The 17208-nt window shown below is 39.3% G+C and overlaps 1 protein-coding gene across 1 annotated transcript; it reads right to left on the bottom strand.

Moving 5' to 3' along the window:
• Positions 1–199: 199 nt before the first annotated feature.
• On the bottom strand, positions 200–17061 carry dglucy (D-glutamate cyclase). Its single transcript, XM_041953964.1, has 16 exons — positions 16957–17061; positions 16362–16444; positions 15269–15367; positions 14173–14326; positions 13528–13614; positions 12781–12934; positions 9053–9203; positions 8841–8963; positions 8510–8752; positions 7641–7758; positions 7115–7257; positions 6187–6286; positions 5620–5768; positions 4562–4681; positions 3243–3403; positions 200–1589 (listed from the first exon to the last, which is right to left on the bottom strand). Exons 2-16 carry the CDS (start codon positions 16435–16437, stop codon positions 1428–1430), a joined length of 2040 nt encoding a protein of 679 aa, XP_041809898.1. The 5' UTR covers positions 16438–16444; positions 16957–17061; the 3' UTR covers positions 200–1427.
• Between the last annotated feature and the right edge of the window lie 147 nt (positions 17062–17208).

The raw sequence follows: 17208 nt of genomic DNA, 5'->3' as shown, positions 1-17208 counted from the left end.
TTGTCTTGTTGGGAAAGTTGGTTCACCTGCACATATCAGACAAGCAAAGGTATTTTTGGTTTAACAAAGAGAAACATATCCATCATTCATGAATTAAGGCAGGGGTGACAGAATCCAGCTCAACTGCTATTAAGTGCAGAAAAGATCATCAAAGCTCAACAGAGAAATAACACACAAAAAACACTTCAGATTAGTGGCAGAGTATTTTATTGAGAATACATTATAACCTGTACTAAATATTTTTCCTGACAATTGAAATTAAGTGTTGATTCCTGCAATTTTTTTTACCACATTCAACAATTACTGAATGACAATTCACAACGTTGCCTGTAAAAAGGAGCATTTTTAAGAAACAATCATTTTGTAAGCTGCATCATAAGCATCCATTTTTAAAAATGTCTCATCATCACATACTGTGTGTGGCAGATATTCCAGGTCCCTCTTTTACAGGTGAAATGTTTGCTTTAGGATTGAGGCACTGTTAAAGTGTTGTTCAGGACTTCACATTAAAAGCCTGTTCATGAAGCATCAACTATCAGAGGGTTGGTGGTTTGATCCCTTGATACTTTGACATGTAGGCTGTAAAGTATCCTTGGGCAAGATACTGAAGCCCAAGTTGCTCCTGATGCTGTGCATCAGTGTCAATGCTCACAATGAGCAGGTGGCCTAGCCACCATTGTGTGAATGGGTGGATGCAGGCTTGTGTTGTAGCGCTACATAAATACAGTCCATTCACCTTTGATCATCACCAAAATAAAAACACTATTTATTGCATTATAAGCAGGCCACATGGTTAGTCCTTTAAAATATGCTGGAATATTAAGATGTTTTTTGACACTATTGAGCAGCCATGTGCAGAAAGTAAGCTGTATGCAATGCATGCAAATCTGTTTCTTCTTCTTTAATGCTGGAGTCAGGGTACATGTTGCATTTGTAATTATATCCCTCCTATGCCTGAGTGAGTCTCCAGGACACATCCGTGCTCCTAAATATTGCCATGCATTCTATTGTTTCTGGCTGGACCGCACTAAAGTGGCCAGCCCTATACACCTGAACATCTGTCACTGACTTTCTAAGTGACAGATGATTACACCACTGGTCAGTTGAGGGTTGGAGTTTCCCCACCGGTCACATGTTAATGCCAGGTGTAATAAGATGTGGGAGGGGTTAGTGACAATGTGTTGATGATGACGCCTGTCTCGAGCAAATGCAGAGACTGGAATTAAAAGGATTTAACTGAATTTAACTGCAACTAAACTGGACCTATGCTTGGAGTGTCAAGATAGATAGATATACTTTATTTATCCCAAGCTGGGAAATTGCAGCAGTCAAAACACAAAATCACCAGCAGCATCACTGTGACCGCCTTGGTGTACATACAGCTGTGTGCTACAATGATACTACTGACAATGGACAGGATACGTTTATTAAGGGTTTGAAGTGGTGGAGCTCAGTGTGACCTCCAGTAGTCTGGTGATGATGTCAGAGTGCGTGGGGTGAAAGGTCAAACCATCCACCTCCATGGCCAGGTGACGAGTTTTTCCACTCCTTATCCCAAAACTCATCAGAGTGGAAAGGATAGACTCCTCCTGGAGGATAAAGAGAAATACAGAAAGTGTGTAAATGGCATTGTAGACATTTTTTCATTTTATTCCATTCATTTATTTAAGTGACATCAAAGGAAGTTTTTATATATCTTTAAGCTGCAGTCCTTAATCTTTAAGCCACTTGGGGGCAGCAGGAACACGCTGAAAACACAACATTTATATATCAACGTCTTTCTGGTGAACATGTTAGAATGTGATGACAGATATTTACATTACTCTTCATTTGGAGCTGTCTTTCTTGCCACCACTTGCCAAATGTTCAGTATTTACTACTCTCCGTTTAGCTCTGTTTTTATCTCCTCCAGTTTTTGAGGAAAATCTCTGTCTCTGGCTGATGAATGCTCCACTATTTGACCAGCTACTCTTTAACTTAGTCTGTCTGATGGCTGGTACTGGGCAGGTTGTGTACAGTGTTTATTAAAGCTTTGTCATTGATAACAGCTGCCTGGGGGAACTGTAGAGCCAGGTGTTCATTTAAAATTATCTATCTATCTATCTATCTATCTATCTGGGAGAACTTTTCACATTAAACATAGTCATTTGATGAAAAATACTGTACATAGTTCAAAAAGCTTTAAAATGAGGCCATCACTAGGGTTCAAGCCCTGCAGGGGCAGGAGCCTATCGTGTTTGTACTGGTTTATTATCATTATTAACTATTATTATTACTTTCTGCCACATCCACTGAACTTTGTTGTAAGCCGAAATTAAATAGAAATGTGAAACTTGGCCACATAACTGGAAATTACGTGCAGGTTTTGCACGTAAAAAGCTTTGCAGTTTTGGAAAGGCCACACCTGCTTGAAACTGGACACACAAATGCAGCTCTACGTGCTCTACAAAAGAAAACTCATTAAATCAGAATAGTCTGCCATGATGGATTTTCTGCCATTTTTGAAACATAGTAATATGAATAGAACCTGTCGGATTTGTGCCGATGATTGGTGCCAGTGGGTGGGGCCTATTGCATATTTGCTTGTAACACAAGATGCCTTTGAGAAATCCACAGTGAGTTTCATTCAAATCCAATAAAGAAAATGATAGAAGTTTGAGTGTGCAAATGCTGCAGTCTTTCTGATGATGAAACAACCTAGTGATTGATCTCCCTCCTCACTTTAACAGAATGAAACTAGCTGAATTGACTTTGCTAACCTGGAGCCTGCTGGTTGCTGCTCGTCTGCTGAGGTCATAAGGGCTTGAACCACGAACTGCAGCTACATATTTTCATTTAGTCCTTGTCCAGTTTTTTTTACATGCAACAACTATGTATGATACATGATACACGTGAATTACGCAGTTCTAAAACTCTGATCTCAGTTCTGCAGTCTTAAACTGAGAACAGCAGTGACAACATGTGTGAATGATAGCATCCGTAAGCATACAAATACTGGCTCTAGTTTACAACTTCAGAGTAAATTAAACAGACAAGAATTCAGAGTTACTGAACAGAGTTACAGTTAAATACAATTATGGAATGTAAATCAAGATCATAAAGCCCATCTTAAATAAGCTTTCGGCTTTCTATGTGGTTTACAAAAATGATTCATTGTGTTAAGTGAAACAGAAGGAATTAGCAAAAAAAGAGGATATTCAGGGTAATATTTGAAGAAAAGTGTGTATGCGTGTGTCTGTCACCTTGTCCACAGATGGCAGGTTAGCAGTCCAGTCCTGGAGTTGTTCTTGGGGGGTTGTGTATTCCAGTCCCAGTCCTCTCTTTAGATATCGCTGGTGGGAAGGGCAGGTGTGGAGCAGGTAGAGCCCACAGGCCACAGCATATCCTCCCCAGTTAGACACCCCTGCAGGATGGAGGGACGACGGTGAGAGTGCGAGAAGGCGAACAAACCAGAGACATTAGCACATCCCAACAAGACAAACCCCTAAGTTTGCTTCTAGGCCTTTCAAAGCTGTATTTCCTTAAAATAAATGTAATAAAAAGAAGGAAGTGTACTGACAACTGTAACATGGTAAAATAAAATGCTTCCTTTAGGATTACACTTTGGTGACAGACACCAAAACATTAAGCACACTGGCCCTAAATAGTTTATCTCATCAGTCTTTTAACCTTACCCTTTTAACCACGATAGAAAGGGGAAATTAGCATTAAATGTCAGAATATTGCCATAGTTTGGGTTGAGGGAAATGAATCCATAGACAAACTCTGGTCAGCAAAAGGACTGAATGATCACACTCTGACAATGCTACAGATGTTGTGTAACATAAATAAAACAGAATGTGATAATTTGCTCATCCTTCTTGACAAATCTACTGAAAAAAGTACAAAGGCAATACAACTATTTAATAATATTTTACCTCATCAAATTTTCAAAACAGCAAAACACTCACAAAGTGGCGGAAGTGACAAAGTTAATGGAACGCTCCAAAAACACCTGTTTGGATCATTCCACAGGTGAACAGGTTATAATATCATGTTCACCACTTTGTGATCACATGACTGTATAAAGGAGATGAATACATGGGCTCAGGAACACTTTGTAAAACTGTTGTAGGTAAACAGTTTACTTGCAAATGATTGCATTCTGTTTTTTTATGATTTACACAGTGTCCCACCTTTTTTGGAATTGGGGTTGTAGATCCCCTCACTCGTGTACTGACTATCTACAAATGCATCACTGAGACAAAAAGCTGAAAGTGTTTTTTTTCTCGATTATTTCCTCTTTTTGTTTTCACTTCCCCATTTGTAGAGCTGAAATGGCTAATAATTAAAAGACTGCATGTACTTTCTGACCACTTCTGGTCTTTGACAAGCGCTTTCTCAGACTACACACTGAGTCAAAAAAGTTGAGGTGTTTTAGTTGATAAACTGCATATGCATTCTGTGGTCATAACGTCATAACGTGTGTTAAAAGCACTTTGTGCTGGACCATAACACCAGTAACAGTGTTACACTTCAGTGTTTACTTTGTACAGCTAGGATGATGATTGTAAGTCCATACCAGCAGTGACAGCGTAGTCAGCAGGAACATCACAGGCTATGAGACTCCCACTGGGCATTAGGGCCTTCACCTTTTCCTTCAGTTTACCCATCCCCAACTCATTACCACCATCACCGATTCCTACAAAACACAGAGAAGAGTATCTGCTGAAGAGCATGCTGAGCAACAGATGTGCTCATAGTCTTTCCATTCATCATAAAAAACCATTTAAAATGAAGCTAAAAGTAAGTAAGTAAAGTGCTAAAAACTATGATCTATATCCACAGTTAAAGAGATCACAGATCTATCATGAATGTATCAAGTATATAGTTAATAATCAACAAGTGACGCAGTCCAGGATCTTTCAGCTGGGGAGGACAAAGGCAGTGGTGCTGCTACTGTTTGTCCCTCTCAAATCAAGTGACAACACTGCTCCGCCAATTCAGCATTGTTCTTCTGTAGCATGGTCGGTCCTCCTTCTCGTCAAAACCTGCCATATTAGCCACAATGCAACTCAAGATTCAGGTGTGGTATGCTAGTATCAGCTCATGTAGCCTGGAGCTGCTGGCCTCAAACAGAGTTGAGGAGAGGGCCATAGTGGTCCGGTAAGTTTACTTTTTCTAATTGCACATCAACAGGATTTTTTTTTTGTTTTTCCCAATTTCTAGTTTTCATCCTCAATCAACTTGAGAACATTTATCAGTCTGCACTAATGTTGAATCTTAACTTTGACATAAACAGCAGGAGAAGTGATTTTATGAGGTACAGCATTATTTAATAATATTACTATATGAAGATACATATATGAATATCACACACAGAATAAACGTTTCAGTCTGGTTTTGTTGGGCAGACTATAGAAATTGTTAACATGACTGATCCATTATCCTCATCACTACTTTCTTAATGTTACCTTATTATTACCATAGTTTAAGGATTCAAATTGTAAGGGATAAGATAACAATAGACAAAACTTTATCTTTTTTGCCCAAATTTCTCCAGCTGGGGATAAATAAAGTTTTATCTTATGTTATCTTAAAGTAATGTGAAGACAGTGAAATGTATTAGGTGTCACCTACCTGTGGTAGTAATTCCTGGTAGATTCTGGGCAGCAATAAACAAGTTATCAATAGGATCGACCAGATATTTGACGTTTACTCCTCTCATGGTGTAGTAATTTCCATCTGTAGCACGTCCACTGCGCTCTATTGCCACAAGGTGGTCGTACCTGGTATTACCAGCACATTACTTTCACTGAGAGACATACTACATGACTCAAAAGTCTACGAAAAAAAATTCAGATTACATGCTTACTGCCCAGTGCATTTCCATGTATATACTAACTAAAATACCTAAAGACTAAGTTCTAAAGGAGAAAATCAAGACAATCATGATTAGATAATAGATTTGAGCTGTTGATGAGACCGCTTACCTGGACTGAAATTGTAAGAATCAATGTTTGATAGCAGGACATTAATGTCCAATGTAATCACTGACAAATGTCTATACCAATGACACAATATACTAAAACAAACAGACTAATCTAGAAAATCAGTCATCATGCAAAATAGTTTTTCATTATATGGGTAGTAAGGTAATTTATTGTGTCCTTTTCCTTCCAGTTAACACACGACAGGTCAGCTAACCTGGGTTTGCTGGGGTCTCCTTGTTGACATAAGAAATGAAGTGCAGAATCTGGGCCCCTGTCTTCAAACGTGACCAATGGGATTGCAGTTTTCAGCACACCTGAGAGTGGAATTACAGAGTTATTAAACCAAGTTGAAGCTTTGTCTTTAAACACAGATCTAATTTTGAGCAATGATGAAGGATAATAATTACAATAAAGGATCATGGGAATGATGAAGAATAATGACATTCTTGATTCTGCTTGTGGGTTAACCCTCTGAACCCCACAACCAGACGGCTGGCTTAAAGGCAGGTAAAAAAAATAAATAAATAAATAAAAATCATCAAAATTATACCGTTTATTATAGGTGGAAACTGTTAAAAACAGAAATTATCGTCAGATTCTCACATTTCTGCAGGTCACTGAACAAATCGTGCTATGAACAGAAACAGATCTAACCTTAAAATAATGATATTTCATTAAGATCACTTTATTCTATATGTCTCATTTAAAGTTTTTACAAAAATAAACTGTTTGCACTAACCCACAGATCCTGTAAAAACATAAAATGTCGTGCTCTTCAGTGCAACTGGAAAGCCTTGAATGATTAAACTGAGATCTACAGTCAATGTTACAAAAATACTGCAAAGTCGACTGAGACGCAGAAGGAGAAGCTAGCAGCCAAGAGAGAAGATAGGAGATTTGTAGAGGCTGTAAATGTAAATATTTCATAATGTATAGCATGCGGCGCCCCATTTTTTTCTGAAGTTAGTATCATTTTTGGATTCTTCCTACTTTAGCCATGATTGTGCTATTTCCATAGCGGTTCAGGATATTGCAGTGAAAATGCGCCCATGTGAGTAAAAATGCCCAGAAGCTGATTGGGGTTCAGAGGGTTAGAGGTACCCTCTATTCAGCTCTCACAGATTTGTTTTAAAACAGCCCACCTGTCCTTACAGCTTCATCAATGATGGCCTGGTTCATGTCCAGGGTTCTTCTGTCTGTCACCATTGTCACCCGTTTCCCTAGCGATAGCAGCATGGTTGCCATGGCAATGGCTCCAGGCGGGCCGTCAGTCTCTTCTGGAGGGCTAAAGGGAAAAACTCAAAATTATGTGTGGCACTGCTTCCTGTTTCAGCTGATGTAACGGTTAGGGCTGAATGTTTCCAACTTTGGCAGTTTGAACTATCAAGAAATGTCAGACTCACAGTTTATTCACCTGTTCGCATGAGCGCTGTGCCTGATCTCCCTCTGTTCTCACTTTTGGTTTAGATTAAGAGAAGTTATGCTATATGGGTATGATACAAAACAGAACCTTGGCACCAAACAAGTCACACACTGAATCATTAACTGAGTGTTTCAGCAGTGTGCCTTGAGCTGCAGAAAAGTGTACCTCTAAGATGAGTTTGAGAACCACTGCACGACAGTTTGTAAATATATCTATGTGTGAAGTGTATGTATATGTGTAGGTACCTGTACTCGTAGTTTGCAGGGAAGCCGGTTATTATGGCAACAGAGGATGCATGGGAAAGTGCCAGACAAGAGCTCAGAAGTTCATCCTGAACAAATAAAGCTTTAATCCCTCGTTCACCTGGTGGCAGAAAGTGACAAACTCACATCTGTCCACAATCAACCTGATACTGAAGTAAAGCACATAGTGCTGGTTCAGTGGAACCATCTTCCAGTCTTGTTCCGGGGGCACACAGCCTCTTTGTTTAAGAGTGGACATAAAACTTTCCTTTTTGACAAAGCTTACAGTTAGGGCTTGCTCAGGTTTGCCTTGGACCAGCCCCTGGTTGTGCTTGACTGCCGGTGGATTCCCCATGATACACTGAGCCCCTCTCTCCTCCTCTCCACCTCCATCTATATGCATTCATGTCCCATTAACGCATGATACTACCTTGGCTTCTTCCAAAGAGTCTTTGCGCTTTTACGCTTAATAGGCCCTATGGATCCCAGCCGCAAAAGAATTGTGGATCACAGTTAGTCCTACTGCTGTGGCTCTACTTGAGACCCACTGCAACCGGCAGGTTTTGATTATTAGTCACATTCCTATCAATATTATGCACATGTTATTATGTACACATACTGTTTTATAATAACATATACATATACTAAAATACACATAGTTGTTGTACATACATTGTTATTACAACAGTTCTTAGGATATTTTAGTCTGATCCAATGTTGTGGACTGAACAACACTGCCAACCCTAGAGCCACACCATTAGCCTTGCTACAATGAAAAAAACATAGATAGCAGCTGAGTGTTTCGCTGCTGAAATAAAAATTCAATGAGGTGAAGCTCAAGCAACACTTGACATCACTTTGCACGTGTTTACCTGGGTCCTCTCCAATAATCGTCTCCAGGTGTCTGATTTTTGCCACGGCCCTCTGAGATGCCAAACTGTACAATAAGGGATTATGGGATACCAAAAAGCAGAGAGGGATCAGTTCAGGACTGGGGTCCGTGATGGATGGATTTACACTGTCAGAGGGTGAAGGTGTTTGGGAAGAGGAGGAGGAGTCTGGAATGTCAGTCAGGAACATGCAGCCTGGTGAGTGACTAAATGCCAAAGAAGGCTCTGGAAAGAGACAAAACATGAAGACTGTATGCATGATCACTGCATGAAGGTCATGGAGAATACAGAATAAGCCAATTATATTGCTCACTGCTGTTCAGTATTGCCTCTATAGCAGTCACTCCACAGGCCCAGAACACTGTGACATCACCAGGCTGCAGATCTACTGGGTCTCCATAGTCTGGTCTGGACAGGTCACGAATACCTAGGAGAGCTACATACACAAATGAGTAGTAATGTACTGGTACATTAAGGTTACTACCCTGTGTAAAAGTGTGAGTGTGTGTGTCTGTCTGTGTGTACCTGGGTCTCCTATGTGTACAGGAGCTCCATGTGCCAGTGGGTTGAAATGAGTAACCTCCACTGCTGCATTTAACATGCCAGCTGGAACAGGACGCATTGTGACCACTAAAGGGCAGCTGAACAGTCCTGAAGGAATACAGGGAACTGCAGTCTGGACACAAACATACACAAACAGTTGTGTTCCATCACTTATCATAGACTTCCTTTCATTAACTAGAGATGTACCCTAACCACAACCATGACCATAACCACTACTTTGCCTTAACTTCTCTATGAGGGTCATGTTTTGACTTCTTCAGTGCTTTCAACACAATCCAGCCATCACTGCTCAGGGGGAATCTGGAAGGAGCTGGAGCAGACTGCCACCCAGCTGCGTGGACTATCAACTACCTCACCGACAGACTGCAGTATACACCCTCTACACATCGGACTTCAGACACAACACTGACTGCTGTCACCACCAGAAGTTCTCCGATGATACAGTCATCTTTGGATGTGTATCACATAGGAAAGAACTAGAATACAGGTAGGTCATAACCAACTTTGCCAAATGGTGTGGACTGAACCACCTGCACATAAACGGCAGCAAGACAAAGGAGATGGTAACAGACTTCCACAGGATTTCCCTCAGACTGCACCGGTGAGCATCCAGGGTTTGGACATTGAGATTGTGGGATAGTACAAATGCCTGGGTGTGCACCTCAACCACAAACTGGACTAGACTAACAACACAGACATCCTGTATACGAATGGCCAAAGTTGACTCCATCAGCTGAGAAGGCTGAGGTCCTTCGGAGTGTGCAGGACACTGTTAAGAGCATTTTATGAGACTGTGGTGGCATTTGCAATTACACATCACAATATCACAAACCTAGTTTCTGCACTACTACTACTTAATTATGTCATCATATGCTAATATCTTCACATCTGTGCAACTCCTACTGTGCAATATATAGAAAGCATCTTGCAATGTATACTGTAACCCAAGGACCCAGTATTTGTTTTTACACTCTTATATATGTAATGTACATAGTCTTCTATAGTTGATATTATTTTGTATCTTTTTATTTATTGTTGATTTCATTTTGTATCTTTTTTTATCATCTATTTGTTCTACTTTTTCTGTTTTCTACCTCTTCTTTTTAATTTTCTGCTGTAACATGTGAATTTATCCGGCACAGGATTAATGAAACCTCATCTTATCTCAAACCAAAACCCTAACCTTAACTTGTTTTCAAGCTAAAATGTAGTGATTTAACTTATGGGGGAGTTCCGCTTTGCCCCACAGGGAAGGCGATTCCCCACAATGAGACTTTAAAGGACATGACTTAAAACCGTTGAACAACTGCTGTAAAAATGCTGTAGTTGCAGGGTCAAGGTCAAAGCAACTCTGTGACAGCTTTTGGAGGGCTCAGTTAAAGTATTACAGGTGAATTTTTTCAAGTTGACATCTTTTTCTAGGGTTTGCTGGGGTCATGAGTGTTTACATCAGCAGCAACGCGAGTTCGAACCAAAGTAATTTTCTCACTGTAGAACAATACAAGAACTGTGGACAGGTGGAGGCAGTGCTGAGTAGATGGTCAACAGTTGGGAATAATATTCTAGATTCCAGCATTCTCTGTAATAATCTTGGAAAACTAATCATTTCTTGCTGTGTTGCTGTATCACACAAAGCCATGGCTTCTTTGTATATGTTACAGTGAAATGTGAACCTAGTTTTCCTTCATTTTCTTTCAGCTGCTCAATGGATCCTCTTCATCTCTTTAACACTGTTATTGTTCAACCATGGGGAGATTCTGTCCGTTGAACTCTTTTTAACCTTTCGTGGACAAACATTATTTAAAGCAGATGACATGGTACTGGTGAGCAAGCATGCAATTTAAAGAGTAGTAATGTGACTCAAACAATATTACAGAACATTAACTACAAGTAAGAGTAGGCTTAAAACTTCCCTTTATGATAAATCTTAAAGTGAGGGCTGGTACAGGCTTTCCTTGGACCAGCCCCTAGTTATGCTGCTATAGGCTGAGACTGCCAGGGGACTTCCCATGCACCAACCTCCTCTGTTCTTTTCTGCCTCTCCATCTGTGTGCAATCATGTCCTGCTAAGGCATGCTACTAACCTGGCTTCTTCCCTGGAGTCTTTGTGCTTTCTCATCTCGCAGGTTTCTCTCTCTTCTTACTAGATTTCCCTTTGTGCTGGACAATGTCAGAGCAAGTCTTAGCTGGAGTTTATGCTTTTGGTCTCATGTCGATTTTGTGCCAGGAAGAAGCATTGCTACATAAAGCTGGTTTGGGAGGCTCAACAGCTGATCAAGTAAAGACAGGTCAAATCCAAGGCAGGGTATCAGCCAAATCCTGCTCTATGCTATATAGTTGATGTAACTACGTGCATAAAAGCACTGTACAAGTTGTCAGCACTTGTACACTTGCTGCTACAGGGTCGATAAAATTATCTTTCTCACGTATCCATTTTATCCCCATCCTAATCCCAGTTTTGCAGACACAGCAAAAAGGCAAAAAAAGTGATATTCAGTGTGGTGGCAGCCTTCTGTGTCTTTCATAAGTTAAGCTGATACTAAGAACTTTTAAGTTTTGTGATTTTTATGTTGCTTTACTGTTCATTTTGCTGGTTACCCCGTTGAATTTGGTGTTAGCATGCTCTGCAGCTAATGTGGCCGGTAGCATCTATTGTGGACCAACACGTTGGAGCAGCAATGTTGGTATATTTAATATAGAGGGACACTCAAGAGGAACTGTGTGAACATCATTTGAAGCCAAATAAATAACAAGAGTAGAAGCTTGGATGTAGGCAACTGTTTTTTCAAGTTGTATCTCCACATTTCATACTGCATAACAAAATCCGCTGGTTTTGTTGTCAGAAAAAAGCTCCCTTCGCTGTGTGCCAAGTCAGGTATGTGTGTCTGTTGCTAGTGTCGTATGTAAATTTACTTGATAGACATGGCCCATGGTACAATGATTGCCGTATTTTTATTTTAAAATTTGAGTTTTCTGCCAAATGAATGCTGTCGAGATGCCCAATCCGTCCCCTCAGTTAACTCTGAGAATGAATCACATTACATTTACTGATTGACCTACATTATGGGGCGGGCTACTCTCTCCATGTGGATGTGGGCCTATTCAAAAGACACATCAGGCTTTAGGAAATTGCAATTTGCATTGTTTTTCAAAAAATGTAAAATGTGTATATATACACATAATTATATCTATATATATACACACATTCTGTGTATATATACACATAATTATATCTATATATATATACACACATTCTGTGTATATATATATATATATACACATTCTGTGTATATATATATATATATATACACATTCTGTATATATATATATATACATTCTGTGTATATATATATATATATATATATACACATTCTGTGTATATATACACATAATTATATCTATATATATATACACACATTCTGTGTATATATACACATAATTATATCTATATATATATACACACATTCTGTGTATATATACACATAATTATATCTATATATATATACACACATTCTGTGTATATATATATATATATATATATATATATATATATATATATATATATATATATATATATATATATATATAGATAATTATTTGGCCAAGATAAAAAGAGGATGTACTCTAATTCACTAGTCACTCTTACAGTGGTGTGTGGCTACACATACATTGTATTACTTGTATCATACCCTGTACATGCTGACATTTGTGCCCTGCTCCACGTTCCTGACAGGGACTCCAGCTTTCTTCAGTCGGCCCTCAAAGCCAAAGCTGCAGCCCAGATAGAAACACACCATGTTTGACCATGGGCCATGATGTGCAGCCTGCAGTTCTGGTGCAATACTGGGAGCACAATAAAAAGAGAAGTGAGGTTGGTAGGATCAAAAAATCAAGTTGAGATGTGATTTACTTTGATACATGTAGGAAAATAAAGTCTACCAGTTAACCAAATGGTAATGCAGAGTCTGACCAGTACAGGGTGTCATGTAATTAAAGTCATAACAAATGTATTTTTAGTAGTTTAAAAATGAAGGTGTTGTGCTGTAGATGCATAAAATATAAATGAGTCTTAAAAACTGAGGCAACACTATAAGCAATTAAAACATAATTAACCCTAATCTAATTTCAACCATGCATACTTATTTTTCTTTTCACGCTCACTACAGGACTATGCGATGGCCAGATTAACCTGTTAGCCTTCTTCAAGGGAAAAACAAGGTATCAGACCTATTTTAATCGCAGCCCAGCCCTTATCTCACTTAATGTGCATGAGGTTATAAGGTTATCTGAGTTTATCAATGTATAAATGTAACAGAAAGCTATGAACTATTGATCTTTTCCAATTCGGTTATCCTGATTAAAGTCCACTTCATAGTTTCGTCTGTGTGTTTGAAATCAACCAAGTTTCCAGCACTCTGCTGTCTTTGGTAAAATACCTTGACTGAGTGCTGTAACTCTGCAGATTAGAGACTGTTTTCACCAGGCAACCCTCTTCATACACACAGTACTGAGAAACATCGGTCCTGGAGACACAGGAAGACACACATTTTTTATGTGTCATGTTGAGGTTTGTTAAGTGTACAGTCAGCAAGATAAAGGACAGCACAGAGATAAATTGATTGGTTTATCTCTATCCCATACATGTTTAAAGTAAAGTAAAGTAAATCAGCTCTGACATTCGCAAACACCGGTAAACAAGAGACACATGTAAAATAAAGTCATAAACATGTGAAATCTGTTGACATTTGTTTATACAGAGGTGAATCATTCATCACGAGGGATGAGCAGAACTAGATTCACCTTAAGGCTTAGTGGACTAATTAATGTAGACTTTGACATTTGGGATTCGGTTGGGAATAAGTCAGTTACTTATTTATCTTGACGAAGTAGGAGGCAGAAGTTTTCTGCATTTTAAATGTTTAATTGAACACTGCACAACCAATGTAGAAGCTTACTGTCACACTGGAGCAAGAAGAAGAACAATATAATATCAACAACAATATCAACACACAATGTCAAAGAATAATAATAATACTGTGAATACCTGCTCAGTGCAGTGTATGTGCCTGTGTGTGTTCTACCTTATGTCAGCATTTTCAGCAAGAGGCAGACAGGAAGTCTCTCCTGATTGACTGCGATAAAGGAGTGGCAAGGGGGCAGGGTTTTGGCGACAGAATGCTTCAAAGTCATTGGCCAGATGATTGGGCAGGATGACAACATTAGCCTGCTGGTAACCTGACAGACAGACACACAAATACACAATTATTATGTTTGTTTTAATAGAAACAAGCATCATTTGCTCCCAGGAAGAGAGTCAATTTCTCATTTCTTGAAATGCTGCTGTACTTCTCAGAGGATATGCAAATCATTTGATTTCTTATTTGCATTTTTTGAACATGGCCGTGCTCATTCAGATGGCAGCCTTCTTTCTTGCTGCAACAAATATTTTAACAGAATGAAAGGGGGTACTCTGTGCATCTTCAAGCAGTATGCAGGTTGAAGACAGTAAACTTCCAAAGAAAAAAAGGGTCCTTTAATATTGTATACAGATTAACATTTCAATACTACTGTGTACTTTTAGTCAAAATCTACAAACACATATGGCAAACATACAGGCATATAGTCAGCCTGCAATAGATGTACAATTCTCAGTCACTGGAACAGGATTTTTAAATCTATTGGATAATGGCTCTGACGGTGTTAGTTGCCATAGCCAATGTCAAAGTGCTACATACCAGGCTCTGTAATGATAGAAATGAAAGAACACTGACAAATCTAGTGGTTTAAATTGCAAGAGCCCCATTTTTAATTCTAACTTACATAACAGGGTCTCAACAAACTGTAGTAAAGGAAAGTTCAACTTTTGATTTGACTGGCTACAACTGTTACAGGGACATTTAATCAGCTGGAGGTAAGTGATGTTAACTGTGTGTTATGATGCTCACTCCATGCATGCTTGTGTCTGTGTACATTGTGGTTTAACATGGTGAGATGTTTGGTAAAATAAGGAGTGGGTGATCTATTTGATGAGGTAGCCCAACACTTGAATGAATATAAGTAAGACACAGCTAGTGAACAGAGTTGTCAGAATTTTGCAGTGACACTTTAGTGTAAGCAGGTTTAAGCACATCATATAATAGTTTCATGCAGCCCTGCAGGTGATACACTGGTTCTTACCGTTAGCTAATCCAGTTGTCGTTCTTATCCTGGGGTTTTCCTGCCTGATCAACAGCCTCAACTCACGAGGACTCAAAGAATTTAAATGATTCGAATACCCTACAACAGAAGACATGCTTTTTTAAGGTACTCCAACTCTTACTAGGTGTACTTTCTTCTATTCTCTGACAAACTGGTTTCTGCTGCTGACTCTCTCCTGTCCAAGACTCTGGTATGTTCTTATCAGTTTAACTCGGGTTAATGATCGACTAAAGAAGGCTTGGATACAGTTAAAAAAACTGAGAGAAGGAGGCAGAAAGGGGTAAAGGGAGAACTACTACATGCACAGTACCATCAAACATTCTCCAATTTTCCTGTGTGTGGAAGCTGCTGTACTTGCAATAAACTCCCATTTGAATTTGTTACTAACTGTTGAGTGAATGACTGAATTCACATTACTCTGGAAATATGGCAGACAGAGACAGTGGCTCTGTTCACCTACAGGAAGCTTTCAGATGTATGTTACTTGCAGACTCAGGGATGTGGGATGACAGAACTCAAACTCAACTATAGTTTAGAGCCTTTCTGCTGCACTGGAGGTCGAGAAAACATAAATGTTAAGTGGTTCGCAAAAGTTACTGCTAGTTATGTGTGCAGAAAGGGCCACTATTCATAAATAAGCTATCAGTCAATTTTCAGCAATCGATTATCATTCTTCAACAATTTTCTATAATTTACATCAACATTTTGTCGGTTCTGCAGTAGAAACAGGCAAGTACAGCATGCCAGAGAAAAGAGACGAGAACAAACAAAATAAAGTCAGGAAATGCTGAGAAATGGTACAGTTAAAACAACACTAAGCATAACTTCTTCTTATAGTATAACAAAATCACCATCATCTGAAATTGTAGTCTATGCTGTTCCAGTTAGTACCTGTTGAATTAGCAACTTTTTACTTTTTCCTGAGCTGATTTAAACCCGTACGTTTACTTGCAACAATCCAAACCCTTGAAAACTCATCTCTAAAGTGCTTGCTTTACCATCCCTAACAATAGCAGCCAATCCTATACAAAGGGAAGCAGTAGATGTATGCATGAGTGTGCTTGTGTTTTACTTGAGTCCATGGAAGAATTAGAGATGCTCCTGAAGTGTCTGAGGGAACACCTGGCGGCTCTGACAGCAGTCATCATGCTTCAGCTAAACATCAGCACACATACACAGATAAAATAGTTTGTTTGGATTTCTGTTACATTTTCACATTAGTGCCACTCAAATCTATATTTTGGAATTTAGGCAGAGTGATAAAGTGGTCTGACTGGCCGATCGGCCTAAAGTGTCTGCGTATCTGCTGGACAGTAAGTAACAAGTTTAGTAACAGTTTTAGAGGTCTAGGGTCACTTCTTTTCCATCGCAAACGTTACCGTTACCGTCTCATAAAGCCGATAACAAACGAGAGGAACCAGGTCTGAGTCCAAGTTAATCTTTTGCATAAACCTTCATGTTGTTAAAACTACAGACTACCAATAAAATGGAGACGTAATTTGCGCTCTAGTCTTGTTTTGATCGTCTTCATGGTCCGTGTCTGACCTCAACTGGCACCTGACATCAGCTACACAACAGCTACATTAATGGAGAAACACCGCCGAGTTATCTGACCCGACCGAATCACAGCCGAATAGGCTGTTCATTCTAAGCGAAAAGAGGCCCACCTGCTGAAGAAATCAAACAGTTCATCAATGGCAGCAGTTAACTCAGCCAAGTCACTGTGCTGGGTTGTTAGCAACATCCATGCTACACCAGTGACGACTTTTTTCTTCTTCTTCGACTTTTAATGGTTGGCAAACCAGCTTATATGTCCCTTATAAGCCACCTACTGGACTGGAGTGTGGACAGTCGATTGGCAGGAAAAAAAAAACAGAACACAGAACTAAATAATTTCTATCATTCCTGTTTAATAAATC

The sequence above is a fragment of the Chelmon rostratus genome, chromosome 15, assembly GCF_017976325.1.
Source record: "Chelmon rostratus isolate fCheRos1 chromosome 15, fCheRos1.pri, whole genome shotgun sequence".
Classification (NCBI taxonomy): domain Eukaryota; kingdom Metazoa; phylum Chordata; class Actinopteri; order Chaetodontiformes; family Chaetodontidae; genus Chelmon; species Chelmon rostratus.
The sequence above is the reverse complement of the archived record's forward strand: the minus strand, read 5'-3'. Positions and strand labels throughout refer to the sequence as shown.

Excerpts from the sequence above, each read along its gene's own strand:
- dglucy (XM_041953964.1), bottom strand. The coding sequence starts at position 16,437 with ATGATGACTGCTGTCAGAGCCGCCAGGTGTTCCCTCAGACACTTCAGG. Across the intron at positions 13,615-14,172 it reads GCTGAAAATGCTGACATAAG|GACCGATGTTTCTCAGTACT; the intron begins GTAGAACACACA and ends CTGTGTCTCCAG. Across the intron at positions 8,753-8,840 it reads AGAGGCAATACTGAACAGCA|AGCCTTCTTTGGCATTTAGT; the intron begins GTGAGCAATATA and ends GTCTCTTTCCAG.